General features: G+C 38.2%; 1 protein-coding gene across 4 annotated transcripts in view; it reads left to right on the top strand.

The window, feature by feature from the left end:
* REV1 (REV1, DNA directed polymerase) overlaps nt 1–16903 on the top strand; it is a 51724-nt gene continuing 34821 nt past the window's right edge. For 2 of the 4 annotated variants that reach the window (XM_021413021.1, XM_021413003.1), the window contains exons 1-5: nt 2–139; nt 9981–10047; nt 10734–10866; nt 12773–12941; nt 15859–16008. In XM_021413021.1, the coding sequence (XP_021268696.1) occupies nt 9991–10047; nt 10734–10866; nt 12773–12941; nt 15859–16008 (509 nt within the window). In that variant the 5' untranslated portion in view covers nt 2–139; nt 9981–9990. Of the gene's footprint in view, nt 140–9732; nt 9783–9980; nt 10048–10733; nt 10867–12772; nt 12942–15858; nt 16009–16903 lie in introns of all 4 variants that reach the window. The other 2 variants (XM_021413012.1, XM_021413030.1) reach the window with 2 other exon arrangements.

Genomic DNA, 16903 nt, shown 5'->3' with positions numbered 1-16903 from the left:
TTAAACTGTGTTTTTCTAAGAAAATACTGAATATCTCTTTCAGCTGAATCTTAGAGGAAACTTGAGAATATGTTGGATCAGATGAAAAGTTTGCCTTAGCCTGTACTGTCTCTAGAAGTTGCAAATAGTGGATACCAAGGTAAGAGTAAAGAGACAGCCATACTGAGATACTTTCTCTTTGTACTCTGAGCTCCTGTAGTTTGTTACCTTAAAAAAATAAAAAAATAAAAAAAAAATAAATTAATAGAATCATAGAATCCTTAGAGTTGGAAGGGGCCTTTAGAGGCCGTCTAGTCCAACTCCCCTGCAGTGAACAGGGACACCGCAGCTAGATCAGGTTGCCCAGGGCCTGATCCAGCCTCACCTTGAAATTCTCCAGGGACAGGGCATCCACCACCTCTGTGGGCAACCTGTGCCAGTGCCTCAGCACCCTCACTGTAAAAGACTTTTTCCTTATATCCAACCTAAATCTGCCCTTTTTGAGCTTAAAGCCATTTCTCCTTGTTCTTTCACTACAGACCCTGCTAAAGAGTCTGTCCCCTTTCTGTAGCTCCTCTTTACTTATATATATATTTTTATATATTAAATTTAGTAGCTTTTTATTCCATTAATTTGTTCAACCCATGTGCGTCCTTGGTGTCCTGTGTCAGAGAATGCACAAGTAAACAAGGCAGTAGATTAAGAAGTGTTTTCATTTTGTTTTGATCTTTTCACTTATAAGTTTGATCTAATTCTCACTAGTTGTGTTGGTCTGAGAGGATGATAAAAGTAATGTCTATGGACTAAGGAATGACCTAGAAACTTCAAACTTGGAAGCTAAGTATAGAAGACGTATCTTGTGAAGATTGTACTTCACAAAGATTTTGCTGCTTTGAGAGTTTTAGAGGCAAATCCGGGAAGAAAAAATTAGGAATTGGTCTATGCAATGTCAATTGGAATTAAGAAATGCCATACAAAAAGTACCACAAACAGAAAATCTGCCTATTTGATTACTGACTTGGTAATCATCAATACTTTTGCTGGGAAATGAAGCCATCTTGCTAGAGTTTTGCTGTTTTACATGTTTAGTGGCGCCTGTATGTGTGTAGAGAGATGGTCCTTCTTAGTATCTGACATCTCATACCACTTGAGACTGACAAAGTGGATGTCTTATCTCTTTCCCTGAAGACTCTGGCCTGCTCAGCATCTGCTCATTGTACACTGATAACACTGAGTTCAGCAAAAAACACAACTGCCCTGGGCATTTCTACTAAAAAATAATTTGCGGAGAAGAAATGGAGCCTTCTCATTACCTTAGAGCATTGGTCCAAAGTGCAGATTTGTTTTTGTGCTACTCCTATTGCTGAAGTGGTTAATTGGGATGCTGGATAAATCAAGGGATCAGCAAAAAGACAAGTTTAACGTGCCTTTGTATATTCACACCTGCGTGTATGGAAAAAACACATCTATATGTATGCATGTATATCCAAGGAAATACATGAAGTCAATCAAAAGTCTTACCTCCTTCAACATGATTTCACCAGTATGCTTACTTCATGCCCAGGGGATCTAGGAAATGTGAAGATGGTGTGTATCAGAAGTTTTCTCCAGAACAGTTCCTCTGAATTCATTGTTAAAAATCTCAGAGCATCTCCAGGTTCCTTGTTTTGATCACCTCTTAAAAATTCCACCTGTTTTTTAATACATTCAGTAACGTATATATAATGTATATTATACCTCCACTTACCTGTTTTTCCTGCCTTGTTAAATTTTTCTTCAGCTTTCCAGACACTCCCTCTGGTTGTGCTTAGGAAGCCTTAAATCACTCAGTAGCCACAGCTCTACTCATTACTTGGGATAAGGGATCTTTGTTTACTTGTGCTTCCTACCAGCTGTTTTACCTGCACTTCAGCGTAGGCTTCGTGTGTAAGACACGAGTTGTGGGACTGGATGTTGTCAGGCTGAGGTATGCGCAGATTTTCACTTCCTAAGCAAGTTTTATTGATTTATTCAGTTAAAGGAAGAACAACCAGCTCACTCTTTCTTTTCAAAGACAAGACTAGCATAGTTCTCTATTCTTAAATATCACGAGCAGCTAAACTTACATGGGCTTGAAGGAAGAATACCCAATTCACATATTCATCTCACTTATTCTTTCAGATACTCACTGAAGTCCAAGAAAGAAAATTTCCTTTTGGTTTGATTTACAGCCTGTTCTCTGTATTGCTATTGAAAATCCTGATTCCATGAGCGGTTTCTTGTCCTGATTTGACTTAATGATTTTATTCTGGAATCTGGGCGCTTAGAAGCCGGTGTAAAGATTGTGAGTCTGCTATGTCCTCTTGGAGTTGAAGCCCCAAAAGAGTATGAGTACATAAAAGAAATACTGAAGCTGGTTGTTGACATCTTCTGAAATTTGCTAGTGTATTGCAGCAATAAAAGTATTTGAACTAAGCAGTGAATTGAGCTACGTGGTTAAATATAACATTGACAATTTATGAGGAGGAGACACTTGTTACTGAGGAGCTCTGGGGATGGGACGGGGAAAAGTATTACCAAACAATGCAGAAATGTTGAAACGGAGGCCAGTCTTCTGTGAGCAGAAGAAAAATTCAACCAAGCTAAACCACTGCTTGTGACAAGCTCTAAATGGACTGTAGCTGCTACTGAGTGTTATTCCGAGAGGGAAATGAAACACTGACAGTTGGTCTCAAATTGAATCTGGCTTGCTGTTTTTCAGAGAACTAACCATCTCAAATGCCATGTATAAAAGCAAAAAGACTGTCTTGTTGAAAACAGATTGCTCAAAGCTAGTGCAGACTGTGCAACAATATACCGCTTACGCTAGGACAGCAAGTCCTCTGCTGTGTTCTGTACCCTGTGTTCATGGTTCCTGAAGTTGTGACAGTTAAAAAAAACAAGTCATCTGTCCCAGACTCCAAGTCATTTGGGGAAAGGTGTAAACATTTTTGTTCTGTGCAGATCTTAGTGTAAATGGTTAAGTGCTGAACAACTGCCTTAGGCTGTTGTGGTGATTAGCCAACAAAATAAATGCATCTTTTTTCGTTGTTCCTTGCATTGAAGGTATTTAATACTTGATGTGAAAGTAAACTGGTCTGAAATAAAGACCATTTTGAGTTGCAGAAACGGTAATTTTGGAAACTGGAATAACTCATTTAGCAAAGAGTTCCTGTGTCTTTTTCTGGGAGAGTGCTAGCGCTGAAGGTCAGAGTATCTTTTTTTTTTTTTGCTGTCAGACTCAAATGAAAGAATGCAGGGAACAGAGTTTTAGAATAGTCATCTTCACTTCAACTTCATAAGGAGCTGATTCTGAAGAAACTTTTCAGTTCGTTATGTGGGTTGTATGGCATGTCACCTTTCTAGGAAATTCAGTGAGTACTCACCTTTTTGAAGAATGTTATTTCTAAATTTCTCATTCTCACTGGCGGTTTTGTGTCCATTACTTGACTGAACACGGCTGTTCTTGGCTAACATACATTCCTTAGCTTACTTATAGGAGAAGGGAGTACTGTTGGGTGGTTTTGGAGACAGATTTTTTTATTTGAATGTCTTCTGGCCAGTTTCATTTCTGTTGCTTTAAAATACCATCAGAGGCTGAATTGCAAAACAGATATTGCTGGTGGACACAGTAATACAGATGCTTATAGTTAGAAGTGATAATACTATGGGCACATGGGAGTTAAGATGGGAAGCGGACTTTGCTTCTGTGCTGTTTGGTTTAACTCTGTTTGAAAACTTTCTTGTGGGGGGGGGAAAAAACAGGATAGTCTGCCCTCATTCATTGAGGGAGGATGTAAGCAGGGCTAGTTAGTAAAGAGTAGCTAGCTCCTTGCAAATCTGTGTCCCCATTTACAGCGCAGTTGGTTGATTACAGCAGTGACTTAAAAGTTGTTTTCCAGAAATGGCTGAGATAATCTTAAAGCCTTGTCATCAGTGAATGGACCGGTTCTACTCGCTCCTTTTTCTGGCTTGTCTGCCTTGGCTTTGTGCAATCCTGTCAAGACTCAGTTCAGAACACTGAACAGGCGAGAAACTAACCTATACAATACCTGTAGAATTGTTTTCTCATTTAGCAAGCTGAATTGGCACGTAGCAGCAGTCGTAAGGGTCATGTGAATGCAGAGCTACAGTAGAAGCTGGGAATAAGGGATAGAGCCTGTTAGGCCATCAGAGGTTGAAGAGTGGCATCATTCCTTTTGGTGGCTTGCAGACATCAAGTTGACTCAGCCATCTTGTGAAACTTCACCCCGAGTGATTATTTCCCATCTAGAATAAAAGTCAGTTGCTTTGCAACATCCTACTTAGTTTAACATGGAACAGTATTGTTAAATCAAGTGCCTCAAATCTTAGGGGGTTAAAAACATAGTCTCTTAAAAACAACAACAACTTGAACTGTATTTATTTTGAAGTTCCTGTACTGGATTCTGAAATTTTTAGTACGTAGTAAAAAATAGTTTTAGACTCTGTTGCAGCAGCTCTTTTCCAGAAGACTCGGCCAAGAATAGGTCTCTCATGTGCTGAGAAATGTGTAAACATGTAAGACAATTCTTTCCTCACCAAGCTTGCAGCCTAGTGCCAAGCAGAGTGGTGAGTTTGATGTGGGAGCTGGAACATAGATGCATGAAACTCAAACAGGCCACAGAGTACCCATTTGATGGAAACAACTTTTAAGTCCTGCTGAGCTGGGATGGATTCTATCTATGGTTCGAGCAGAAGATGCTGATATTCATTAGCAGTGGCCTGAGATAGCTGTACTTCTGGTAGCAGTAGAGTCGCACCTTCAAAAATAGTGTTTGTAGTGTTTGAATAAATTAATTAAATCAGTCTCTTTTGCATTAAAGGATACTGAAAGTGTTAGTGCTGGTCAGAAAAACAGTGTCTGTTACTGTGTGTTACACTTTCTTTCAACTTTCAGTAACTAGAGTTTGGGTTACCTGGATTAGAAGTTACACTTTGTATTTAGACACAGGTCTGGCGGGGTTGGTTGATGAGTCATGGTGGAGCCTCTAGTTGTCTTTACAAATAGTTCATGTGCTTTCAGGTAGAGCAAAGTGTAAATTTTGCCATACTGAAGTTGATCACTTGAAGAGGCAATGGAAATGTCTCTGCATCATGGAAAAGGGAATGCTGAAGAGTATGGCAGTGCAGACTCAGATTTGGGCAGGACTGGTACTGACCTGGAATTAAAAAGCATATGGGAATCTATATCCACTTCTTGTAGAGCCACCGAAGATGATATTCTGTGCTCTTATGCATTTTCCCCGTAATACCTGTGGGTTTGGTCTGGGTTTATCTGTTATCCAAACTATCCCAGATAATTGAAAGCCACCTTACAACCACACCATCCTGATCTTAAAAGTATTTTAAAGAAATAACTTTCCTGAGTCAGATACTCAAATACTTAACATCGCCATTCACATCTACATCCCTTGTTTTGCAATCAAAAATCTCACAGTTGCCATGGAAATCTTATATATGTATGTGTAATATTTATAGAATTCATAAAATAGATACAACATTTTATTCCATTAAATGATCTGTAGAGTTTGATTAACAGTCTTTAATAATAAAATCAAGTGGTTGTGGATTGACAAGTATAATGTGAGGCCTATACACCAGTGTGCAGTGGGCTATTACGTATCTTTTTCAAGTGTGGTATATTGACTATGTCTGAGTTGCTAGTCATGTACGAAGCATGAGAACTCTTAGGTGGTCTTCTAGCTTCAGTTTTGAAAAACATGTCCCAGTAGAAATTTGAACTTTAAAGAACCCTACTTTGCAGAACATTAGGATTTATAGTGAGTGTACTCTTGAAAGTCATGGGGCCAAACTGTGCTAATTTTGAGAATGGGAGTTGTTAATTTGACTTTTTTTTTTTTTAACCTTGAAAGCATTTTCCTCTTGCACAGAAAAACTTGGATTCTGTTCTTAGGGATACTGCTTCAATCATTACAGACTTCTGTGGAGTTACAGAGCTTGTTGGGATGTTTTTTGTTGTTGAAGATATGTTTGTGTTCACAGGTCCAGAATATAAGCATTTCAGTTTTATTTAAAAAGCTTTATTTCTATGCAGAGGGTCTTCTTATAGATTGTCCTTGCTCCGGAGATGCCCTGAAAATAATTTATTATGGTGGTTCACTTTACCAAGTCCTCTCTGTTGATTCTCCACACCACCACTTTGAGGGTTCTTTACAAAGCATTTCTCTTGCTCATCCTTTCACTTTGATTCCTGTAGAGAGAGTTTTGTACCATCTTTACAGTTCTTATTTCATGAACCACTGAACATGCTTCAAATCTTGTTTAACATTTTCTCTGATTTAATATATCTTGTGCAAGATGTTTTTTACATTCATTTGTTCCTTAGGTTTCAGAAAAGCGGCTCTGGCAGTTATCTTCATTTTCAAAGAAAAATTTGCACTGTAAGCTCAAGGCTTTAGCAGGATCATTGAGCAGCCCAGGTTGGAGGAGACCTTGAGAGATCATCAGGTGCAGCCTTTCAGGGGAAAAGGGAAACCTGGTTGAGATTGTCTAGCACCCCGTCCAGTCACATACTGAAAACCTCCGGTGGTGGGGACTGCACCACGTTACTGGGGAGGTTGTTCCAGTGATCAGTTATTCCCACTGCAAAAAAATATCTTAAGACAAAACCAGTCCTGTTACAGCTTGTACCTGTTTTCTCTTGTCTTTTCCATGTGGCTCCTTATGAAGAGGGTGTAGTGGAGAGATTCTCCGTAGTCCAGAAACCTTGGTTTATCACTCAGTTCCTGAAACTACAAAGGGAGAAATTAAGTAAATAATCTCCAGCTCTTAGGAGGTAACCCAGAGGCATCTAGTAATCACAGGAACACCATGTTTCTAACTTGCGTGTTTAGAATTGAACAGACTGGGTCAAAAATCAACATCTGCCAAGGAAATTGTAAATCGTTATCAGATGTTGGCAGTAGGCATTACAGCCTAGTTTCCCTAGTTTTGCAGACTCTAGGAAGACAACTTCTGAGCAATTAATATGTTGTGTTTTTTAACATACTAACCTAAAGGAGTTGTGCTTATCTAATTTTTAGTTAAACTAGGACGTACCTGTGATTATGATTTTAGTTTGCTCTGCTGGTTGTGATTGTCTGATCTAATGGCTTTTAGACTAGAGATCTTTCTTCCTCACCGCCCAGTGTCCTAAATAGGAATTTAATGTTTCAAGGTTTCAGGAAAGTTTCCTCACATGGAAAAGTTCTTTGGTTTAGCAGGCGTTGGATATTTTTGTTTCTTCTTTACTGATAGTGGAAAGACTTATTTGACTAAGCAAGCGGTTGTTTATATAGGGGTCAGAACAGCTAACTAATGTTCTCATGAGCTTTGTCATGGGAATGAAGAACATCTTCGTTAGACTATTGGTGACTTTTGTGGGCTTTACACAGTCTTGAAGGCTCTGTTTTGTTTTGTTTTGTTTTCTCCTCATCCAGAGTAAGATATTATAGAGGGGATTTTATTTTGGATAGACTTCTTTTTATCCCTTACTAAGAAGGAGCAAGAGTAATCAACAGTTAAAATCTGGAGCCTGTTACGAGCTCATATACTTACGATACCTGAAAACACTGTGACATTTTCATAAGTAAAAGCTTTTTTTTTCTTGAACCTACACCTGTTCCTTTTCTGTAAGAACTTCTCAGCCATAAAATACAAGCTAAAATGATACATTTGAATTAGGGTTTACATGAGTTGGTGGAAAACCCAGGAGAAACAGGGTATCTAGAGAGAAAATATGACCTAATGAGGAGTGGCTTTGTTTTGGTTGTTGATGTAGAGTTAATCTCCTTGACAAATGATTAATCTTGATAATTATATGCATGTGTGTAGGTTAGGTATCAAATTACAGCAAACATGAGAAGAATAGAACCAGGTGCATCACGATCTTCCTGTGTTTGTAGAGATCCTGAAACATAGACTGAAGTGTGTTATACTTACTTTGACTCTTCAGTTCTGTTGGTACCTGAATTGGCATGTTCACAGTATTACATGAAAATGATGGTGTTTCTGAAAACCTGCCTGCAGCTGGCTCTTTTTCTGCACTGAGCCATGCCTGCAGTCCAGGAGGATTTAGCTGGATTTCAGAGTATGCCTTCTTGGTAGCTCAAGAACAAAAGGGACTTAAGAGAAAGCTGCAGTTCAACTTGGCTAAAAGTTTTTCAGAGGAAATAACATTTTAATGTGGTAGATGAGGCAGTCTCCCGAACAATGCGTGCTGGTGTCTGGATAGGTAAATGACCAAAGTGGGTAATTATCTCCATGTATGCCTGTATGTACATTCTGGTAGGCTGGAGAGTGAGGGAGAATTCTGTGCTCCACTACTGGGTGATTCTGTGGACAGTGCAAAAAAAAGGTATCTTCTCAAAAGCAGAAGAGGAAGAGAAAAAAATCAGTTGTCTTCCTTTTATGTTATAAACTGCATTTTCATGCATTTTTATGGGTTACAAAGAAATATTTAATAAAAGTGATTGGCTTAAATCTTGGTTTCAGAATATACAAGGTCCTACTCCTGTCATCACACTAAGAGCTCATAGCCCTGAAAGACAGAAGTGTTTGCAGTTTGGGGACAACTTAGAATGGAAAGTGAGAGATACAATATAGCAGCAGTGACCTCCTGATCAGACTACGCTGTTAATCAGTATTTTAAAATCGGTGTTACAGCAGCTGTAGTCAGTGTGGATCACTTGGGTACAGTGAACAGTTGGCCACAGTCCAAAACATTTCTTTCTCTCCACCAGTTCTGTTGTAGCTCACTAATGGCTCATCTGGGGACACTGCTGTGTACAGCTCATGGTCTAGGGATAAGTGTATTACATAACAGAAAACTGTAATTTGGCTGGCTAGGTTTATTATTTCTTTAAAGAAACCTAGCTGTAGATTTCACTATACCATTTAAATGACTGACTTTTCATTGAAAAAAAAAAAAAAAACATGATTATTTTATTTCTTTTATGTAATTCTGTTGCACTGGAACAACAAATGTTTGGATATATTAGCTCTAAATCCGTTGGTAAAATAGTCCACTTTCATGCCTGGAGGTGTCTGCTTGCATCCCACCATTGTCATGGTTTTATGATTTTCGGTTACTGGTACTCCACATCATAACATCATGTAGTGAATGTACCTGGTTCTCGGAAGAAGAACCACTACTACATTCCCCACGGCACTTTGCTCCTCTGTTACCATTTTCCAGCCGGAGGGAAAGGATAAAAGCTCACAGTATAAAAACTTGCAGATCACGAGACCTCGTCCCTTTTTCCGCCCGTCTCTCGTCTTGGCAGCACCTCGCTCTCCAGCCGTCTTATGGTCGGTAGTAGAGTAAGGCCTACCTTGATTTTGGGACATTCTCTCTCTCTCTGTATTGGATTTATCAGCTTGAATTGTAATTATATTGTATTATAGTGTGTTGTTTTGCATTCCGATATTTTATTTAGTAAATTAGTTTGTTTCTCCTCGGATTGTTGCCGCTGTTCTTTGCTTTCAGGGCCATCTCCCTACCCTTTTCCCCTTTCCCCTTTTTCCGGGACGTGGGCCCTTGGGTCCCCCATCCCCTTCGTCACGGAATCGGGCCTAACGCCCGTAAACCGTTGACACACCATATAGGTGGTATTAAAAACGAAGGGAAAGAAAAGATTCTTCCTGTTTTGGGCAGTATTTTTCTTAAGTGGTGGCAATTGTATTTAAGAACCTTCTATTTTTCATTGTTTATAGGAGAGGTATGATGAGCAGGAAGAACTTAATCCCAATGGGAACTGAACTTTGTAAGGACTTTTTCTATACTTTACTACACAGTTGACTAACTGGAATTGTATGCAGTTTTTTAGTTTGTGTTAAATGCAACTCATATACTTCAATGCCTGGCCATTGTAATCTTTGTGATATTCTATAGAAGGCATCATTGAAATGTCACTGACAATATTACTAACCATCTATCTGATGTGCATTTTTCTTTTATGCAGAAGCTTCAGTATGAGGCGAGGTGGATGGAGGAAACGGGCTGGTGAAGGCGATGGCTGGGGAGGATGGGTAAGTTTAAAACCAAGTGATTTTTATTTATTTATTTGCTTTTAAAAAGACAAATGGCAATATGGCTGATAGAAGGGTTTACAAAATATGCTGAAGGTATGCTATAAATTGAGCTCTTTTGCTTCACTTGAAAAACAATTCTTAAAATTTCCTTTGAACTTGTTTGTTGAAGTCTTAATTCACAGTCATCAACTAAACTGACTTATTAATATATGCAGAACCTTGAGTAGCTTTAGCCACCACTTAAAAACTAAACCAAGTAATTTCAAGAATACTTTTAGTAGCTGCCACTGCATTCTTTATTGTTGAACAAACATTATGAGAGCTTTGGCTTAGCGTCCAAACTCACATCATTCCCTGATTTATTTTTTTTCTTCCATAAGAATTTTTTTATAGATTGAATTTTTTTTCTTAGAGAATAAGAAAAAAGAAGTACGAAATAAGTCCTGACATATTGGTAAAAAGATGCAGTTTATCTTGCAGATAAGAATTTAGAGTTGAGGATTTGGTATTTTTTGTTTGTAAAAAGGCTGTGTCTTTTGTATGTCAGCAAAAATCATTTTGAGAGAATGTTGCGTACTTTTCTAGCTTCTTGTAATTTGCTAGTTTTCGTCTGTAAACATAAAATGGGACTGGCATAATCAGTTTGGTTTTCTTTCTTTGTTTGTTTTTAACTTAAAAACTAGGGAGGGTACATGTCAGCAAAGGTTAAGAAACTGGAGGATCAGTTCCGGTCAGATTCAGCCATACAGCACCAGAGGGATGGGAATTCATCAAGCATCTTTAGTGGCGTCGCCATCTATGTCAATGGCTTTACAGGTGAAGCTTTTATTTTTTAAGGATCTGTTCTGTCTTGTTGTGGTGTTTATTTACTATCCGAAGTGGAGCGAAGAAATGTAAAGTATGATTGTTTGCAACTAACTATGTAGCAGTTATTGTGTATTTAAAATTCTCTGTTTTATGTTCCTTTGTATTTCACTATTAAGGTTTTCAATATGAAATCACATTTACTTTCTGAGTATAATTACTTTACTAAATCATTTACACAAATGGTCACTGATAGAAATAGGAGTTAATTTTTCCACCCTTCACAAGTCTTCACTTATTATTTCACTTACTGAAAGTGAAACCTTGGACTCTGTGAGGACAGCACATTTGTTCAGCAGTTCATGTTTTTACATCCTTTTAAATACCGCTATACTCCTACAAATTCAAATGTTACTTTTTCAAACTACTAATGGTTGCACTGGACACGTGGCGTATTTGTTAAGTTTATGTTTGGGTGGATGAGTAGGGACTTTCTTGCTCAGAGTGATGTAATACTTGAGACGGTGAACCCATCAATATTGGAGGAGCTAAAGCATAGATGCACATTGCCTGTATCTGGTGGACTGACAAGTGCAATGCATGTTAACTGGAGTAAGATTTTTAATCTACCATACTTATATTCATATTTCTCCTGGGTTCCCTAAAGCAGCTTAATAACCTTTTTGAAACTTCCCAGAAGCCTTATTCAGGGACCTATGCCAAGAATGTTGTTACTGTTACACAACTGATGTGTGCAGCATCTGTGATACAGAGCGCTGCTAGTTTGAGCACGGGGCAGAACTGTGATTCACACAGGCTGAAAAAGGTTAAGGTTGACGTGTTAAACTATGAATACAGCTGGATCAGATATTTAATAGAGACAGTTTATTTGTTGAAACTCCAGCATTTACTTATTCTTCAGGGCAGTAGTTCCCAAATAGGGATCCACAAGATGGATGTCCACAAGGCTGGAGTAGGAGAGAGAAAGTTTTAAAGACCATTTGCGGTATCTTAAGTTAGGTGGTTAAACTGTTTTGAGAATTGACAGTGGGCCTCTGGAAAGAATTGTAGCTTAATAATTTCAAAAGTACATTTATTCTTCCTTCCTGTGTTGATGGACTCTTTTGGTATCTTGTACCTAATTTACTGTTCAAAACTTTGTACTTGTTAGAGCTCACCTAAACCTTTTAGTGCCAAGATGACACCACTGGAAAGGTTTCTGAAAAGCTTTTTTCTTTTTTTTCTGCTGCTTGCAAAATAATTATTCAAGTAGTAAGTTGTTTGTTTGTTTGTTTGTTTTTAATCATGTAAAAAAGAATAGCTACTACAGTAGTCAGAAGGGATAAGAAATGTTATAGGGAATAAGAAGAGATGTTTGTTTGTCAGGTAGTCTCTGTTCCCTGGAGGGATTAAGTCTGGTAAAGAAAAGCGAGTTAGCTACTGCAGTAAGTCAGAAATTGTAGAGCAAGAGTTCTTTGCTGTTGTTGAATCTTTTTGATCTTAATTCTTTTCTATTTTTTCTGGATGTAAACTGCTCTCCCAAACTTGGATGAACGTATTAGTTAATCTAATACTTGTTTTTTTGTATTTTTTTTTTTGCAGTGAAATTTTTTTTTAGAAGTAGTGAAACATCAAATTCTCTTGAGTGGTTTTTTCATGCTTCCTTCATACATACTGTGGAAATATCCTCAATAATGAGCAGAATGTTTGCATTTTTAATCAGTCTTTTTAGAAACATAGTCTTCTACATTTCTTCAGAAATGCATTTCTCATTTGGTCTTTGAAGAACATGCAAAGCTTTCCGGGGAAGAACAATGCTTTGCATTCTTTCTGGTCATGGCATTATATTTCTCAGCTACCATTTTTATTAATGTATTTGCTGACACAAAGCAGGAATATTTGTTTTTAAATTTTATAGATCCCTCAGCTGATGAATTAAGACGGCTTATGATGTTGCATGGAGGTCAATACCATGTATATTATTCCAGATCAAAAACAACGCACATCATTGCCACAAATCTGCCAAATGCCAAAATAAAAGAACTGAAAGGAGAAAAAGTAGTTCGACCAGAGTGGATAATGGAAAGGTAAGTTTAGGTGTGCTGCTTTTGGAGGTAACTCCTTGAGGGGAAGGTGTTGTGGGGCGGGATTGAAACATGGAAAAGTAGCTTTAAAAAAGGTTTCAGCAAATTACTTGCAACAGCTGAGTAAAAATACCGCTGTCATATTGAAGATTTGCTTCTTAGTGATTGCTACTCAAGAAACTTTACTAAGGACATCCAGAAAATTTCAGACCTAGAACAAAACTGACCATTGTCCTGTTGATTCCAATTTCATATCCAGTCAATTGACTAGCTCTCAGTATGTTTAAATAAATAGCAGGTGATGTTTCTTAATTAACCTCTTGCCTTGTGTTTCACATGAGTTTCATCTAATCTGTAACTAAAGAAGAATGTCAATTTAAAAGCGTTTTCGTAAAATTGAAATGATTCTACCTTAAGATCTATAATATGTTGACTTGTAAAAACAAAACTAAACCCAAGGTTTGATTTCCAAATAACAAACTTTTTGGTTCCTTCACTCACTGAAATATGTAAGATCAACTAAAGTTGTCCTGAGGTTCTTGACAAACTTCATTAACTACAACAAAGTCAAATGCAGAGTCCTGCACCTGGAACAGAATTTACCCCGTGCAGCTGGACAGGCTGGGAACTGACTGGCTAAGAGGCAGCTTTGTAAAAGGACTGAAGGGTCAACAAGCTAACAGTGAGGCAGCAGTTGTGTCCTTGGGGAGATGAAGGCTAACATCATAGTAGGTTGCATTAACAAAATCATAACAAGTAAGTCAAGGAAAGTGATTCTTCCAAGCTGCTTGGCATTTCAGAATCAACATCTGGAGTTCTTTGTCTAATTTTGGGCTCTTCATTTACAAGAAAGGTATTGACAAACTGGATTGAGTGCAGTGGAGAACCACCAAGGTGAATAAGGGCCTGGAACACATGATCTGCGAGGAGAGGCCAAGGAGGCTGATTTTGTTCAGCTTGGTGAGAAGACTTTGGAGGGGCTCTAATTGCTGTATGTTTTCACCTATGTTAATATTAACGAGAACATGGAGCCAGACAGTCCTTTCAGGGTACACAGCAGGAGGACAAGAAGCAGGACGTGCATGATATAGTGAAGAAAAATTTTGACTGAATGTAGGGAAAAGATTTTTCACAATGAAGGAGAGTAAGCAGTGGAACAGCTGCCTGAAGAGCCTGTAGAATCTCTGCCCTTGGAGTTAGTATTTGGATGGAGTCAGCCCTGGGCAGCCTCAGTGAACTTCGGAGTTAGCTCTGGTTTGAGTATGATTTGGACTAGAGACCTGCAGATGTCCTTTCCAGCCTAATTTTTTGGTCATTTTTAGTCTGTGTTCTAGGGAGCATGGAAATGGGAGGTGAGTTGAACAGTGTGTCTACAATGAGATTGCTGCATCTTAATACAGTTTGGAGAGAAAAAAAAAAAACACACAGCAGACTGTATATTGATGCAAGTAGTTGGTGCAGTTATTCCAGTAGCTAAAATCTTAGCATCCAAAAAATCTTAAGTAAATGTTTTTCTTCTTTTTCTGATGACCTTGAAATTAGTGTAATGACTTTGAGATACTACATGGATGGTTATGCAAGTTCAGAGTGATACAAGAAATGTTATAACCACTCATTGTACTAGCTTATTTGCTGTATCATCTTTTTCTGTATATAAAGCTTTGGAACTCTACCATGTCAGTTTCAGCTTTGGCAATACATAATGTAAATCATGTTCCTTTCTAAATGCAACATACTAACATATCAAAAAAATGTTGAAGTGATATATTTGAGGGCTGCTTTTACCATCCCATTCCAATAAAAACCTTACCATGTCTTTGTGTACATGCTAGCTAGCTTTAATTTATCTAATTGAGTAATGCAGTCTTTCATTACATTCTTCTCTAATTGCCACAAGACAGCTCCCCATAAGGGATTCTGTTCCACTGTCAAACTCCCTTAGCAGTGTTACAGAGTTGAGCTAGTTAAAAAGCACACCTCCTAGAGAAAGTGTTTAGGTGTTGAAGAACAGCAAAGAAGTTTATATGTCACTGAGATAAATTCTCTTTAAAAATTTAAATCCAATTGTATCTTCAAAACTGAACACTAATATTAAGCTTCTTTGATATAAAAGAGGTTCCTCTGCTGTAAGAAGCTTTTGCATCTGTGACAGTGTGCAGTATGACAAGTTGTACATGAAGGAGAGGTGGAGTACAGGCTGAGAAGGGTGTTATCTTTTTCCACTAGCAACAGGCATTGGTATGGAGAGCTGAAATCACACAATGATATATTTTTGAGAGGATTCTACTTCAAAGTCCATGGCTTTGATAAGCAATTTAGCAGTTATTGAAGTATAATTGCTATTTCAAAGGGGGAAAAAAAAGGGAGATAGAGCGGGACATGTAGGACAGAACTGGAATGAGTGTGGTAGATATTTGTGGAACGTCTCTAGCCTTTTTTCAGTGCATTTTCTCACAAGAAGTTGTAATTATCATTTTGGAAGGGAAAAAGCGGAAGCTGGCTGCTTTCAGGTTCTACCCAAATTTGCTTGGGATGCATGTTATTTGCGTTGTGCTGAGTTAAATAATTCAGTCACTGTTGTTCATTTGGAATAACCTAGACCATTTGTGAGACTGTTTTTTTGACTGAGCGTTGTTTGTTGTTTTTGAAATGAAATATTTGGGTTTTGTGTGTATTACTTAGAGAATTGAAGTGGTCATAGACAACTGACCAATACAACTGTGCAAATGTCTTTTTTAGTACCCATCACCGCTTTACAAATACTTCTCTCTGCAATCCAGTGTGTAGAGGGAAGAAGGTTTTGGAAGGTGCAGTAAGTATGCATAGCAGAACATTAATGGTGATCATGAAAGTAATCGTATGTTGTACATTGTTTTTAAAATATCTTTAGTAATAACCTATTCCTTTTCTTTTGTTTCAGCATTAAAGCTGGGCGTCTCCTCTCGCACATTCCGTATCAGCTTTACACCAAGCAGTCAAGTGTTCAGAAAGGTCTCAATTTTAATAGCATATGCAAACCTGAAGATGCCATGCCAGGTCCAAGCAATATAGCTAAAGATCTCAACAGGGTGTAAGTGTTTCTAATCTCATGCGCTGATGTTAATCTTTCACCCATAATGGACTAGTATTTATAACTAGATAGCATTTTTTTATTGATTTCCCTCTGTAGAAGGGTAACTTGAGATACTGAAGTTTAAAAGTAAGGTAAAACTGTATAGTTATAGTATTCGTCAGCATGGAGAACATGAGACTGAGGAGATCTCATTGTTGTCTAGAGCTTCCTTATGAGGGCAGTCAAGGGAGGGACAGACACTGATCTCTTCTCTCTGGTGACAGTGACAGGACCTGAAGGAAAGGCATGGAGCTGTGTCGGGGAGGGTCAGTCTGAGCATTAAGAAAAGGCCAGGCACTGGAACAAACTCCCCAGGGGCAGTGATCATGGCCCCAAGTTGATGGAGTATAAGAAGCATTTGGACACTGCTCTCAGACATAGGGTTGGAATTTTGGGTGGTCCTTTGTGGAGGCTGGAGTTGGACACAGTTGTTCTTGTGGGTCCCTTCCAACTCAGGATATCTGATAATTCTATGATCCTTTAAGGAGTTGAGGATGGAACTACAATTACCTTGACTCCAAGGCTTGCTTGTCTTTGAGTGATACTTTCCTCAGTGGTGTGGCCTGAGAGTCCAATTGGATACAGCGTGTCTGTGTGAAAGCAATGGGCATAATTTAAAGGATTATGACTGATAACACTGAAAAGTAGGTCTTTATTTCAAAAACAAAAAGCTGGTATGGAAATGGATTAAAAAATCCAATTATAACAGAAGGAATTATCTTAAAAGACTGCAAGAAGGAAATAGAATCAAAGGCTTCAGCAAAACCCTTGTAGAAGAATCAGAAGGTGAAAAGCCTTTTCCTTCGAACAATGTGTTTTGTAATTAAGTTGATCATTGCATCTTTTTCAAAAG

This window comes from Numida meleagris, chromosome 1 (genome assembly GCF_002078875.1).
Source record: "Numida meleagris isolate 19003 breed g44 Domestic line chromosome 1, NumMel1.0, whole genome shotgun sequence".
Classification (NCBI taxonomy): Eukaryota; Metazoa; Chordata; class Aves; order Galliformes; family Numididae; genus Numida; species Numida meleagris.
This window is presented reverse-complemented; position numbering and strand designations above follow the sequence as displayed.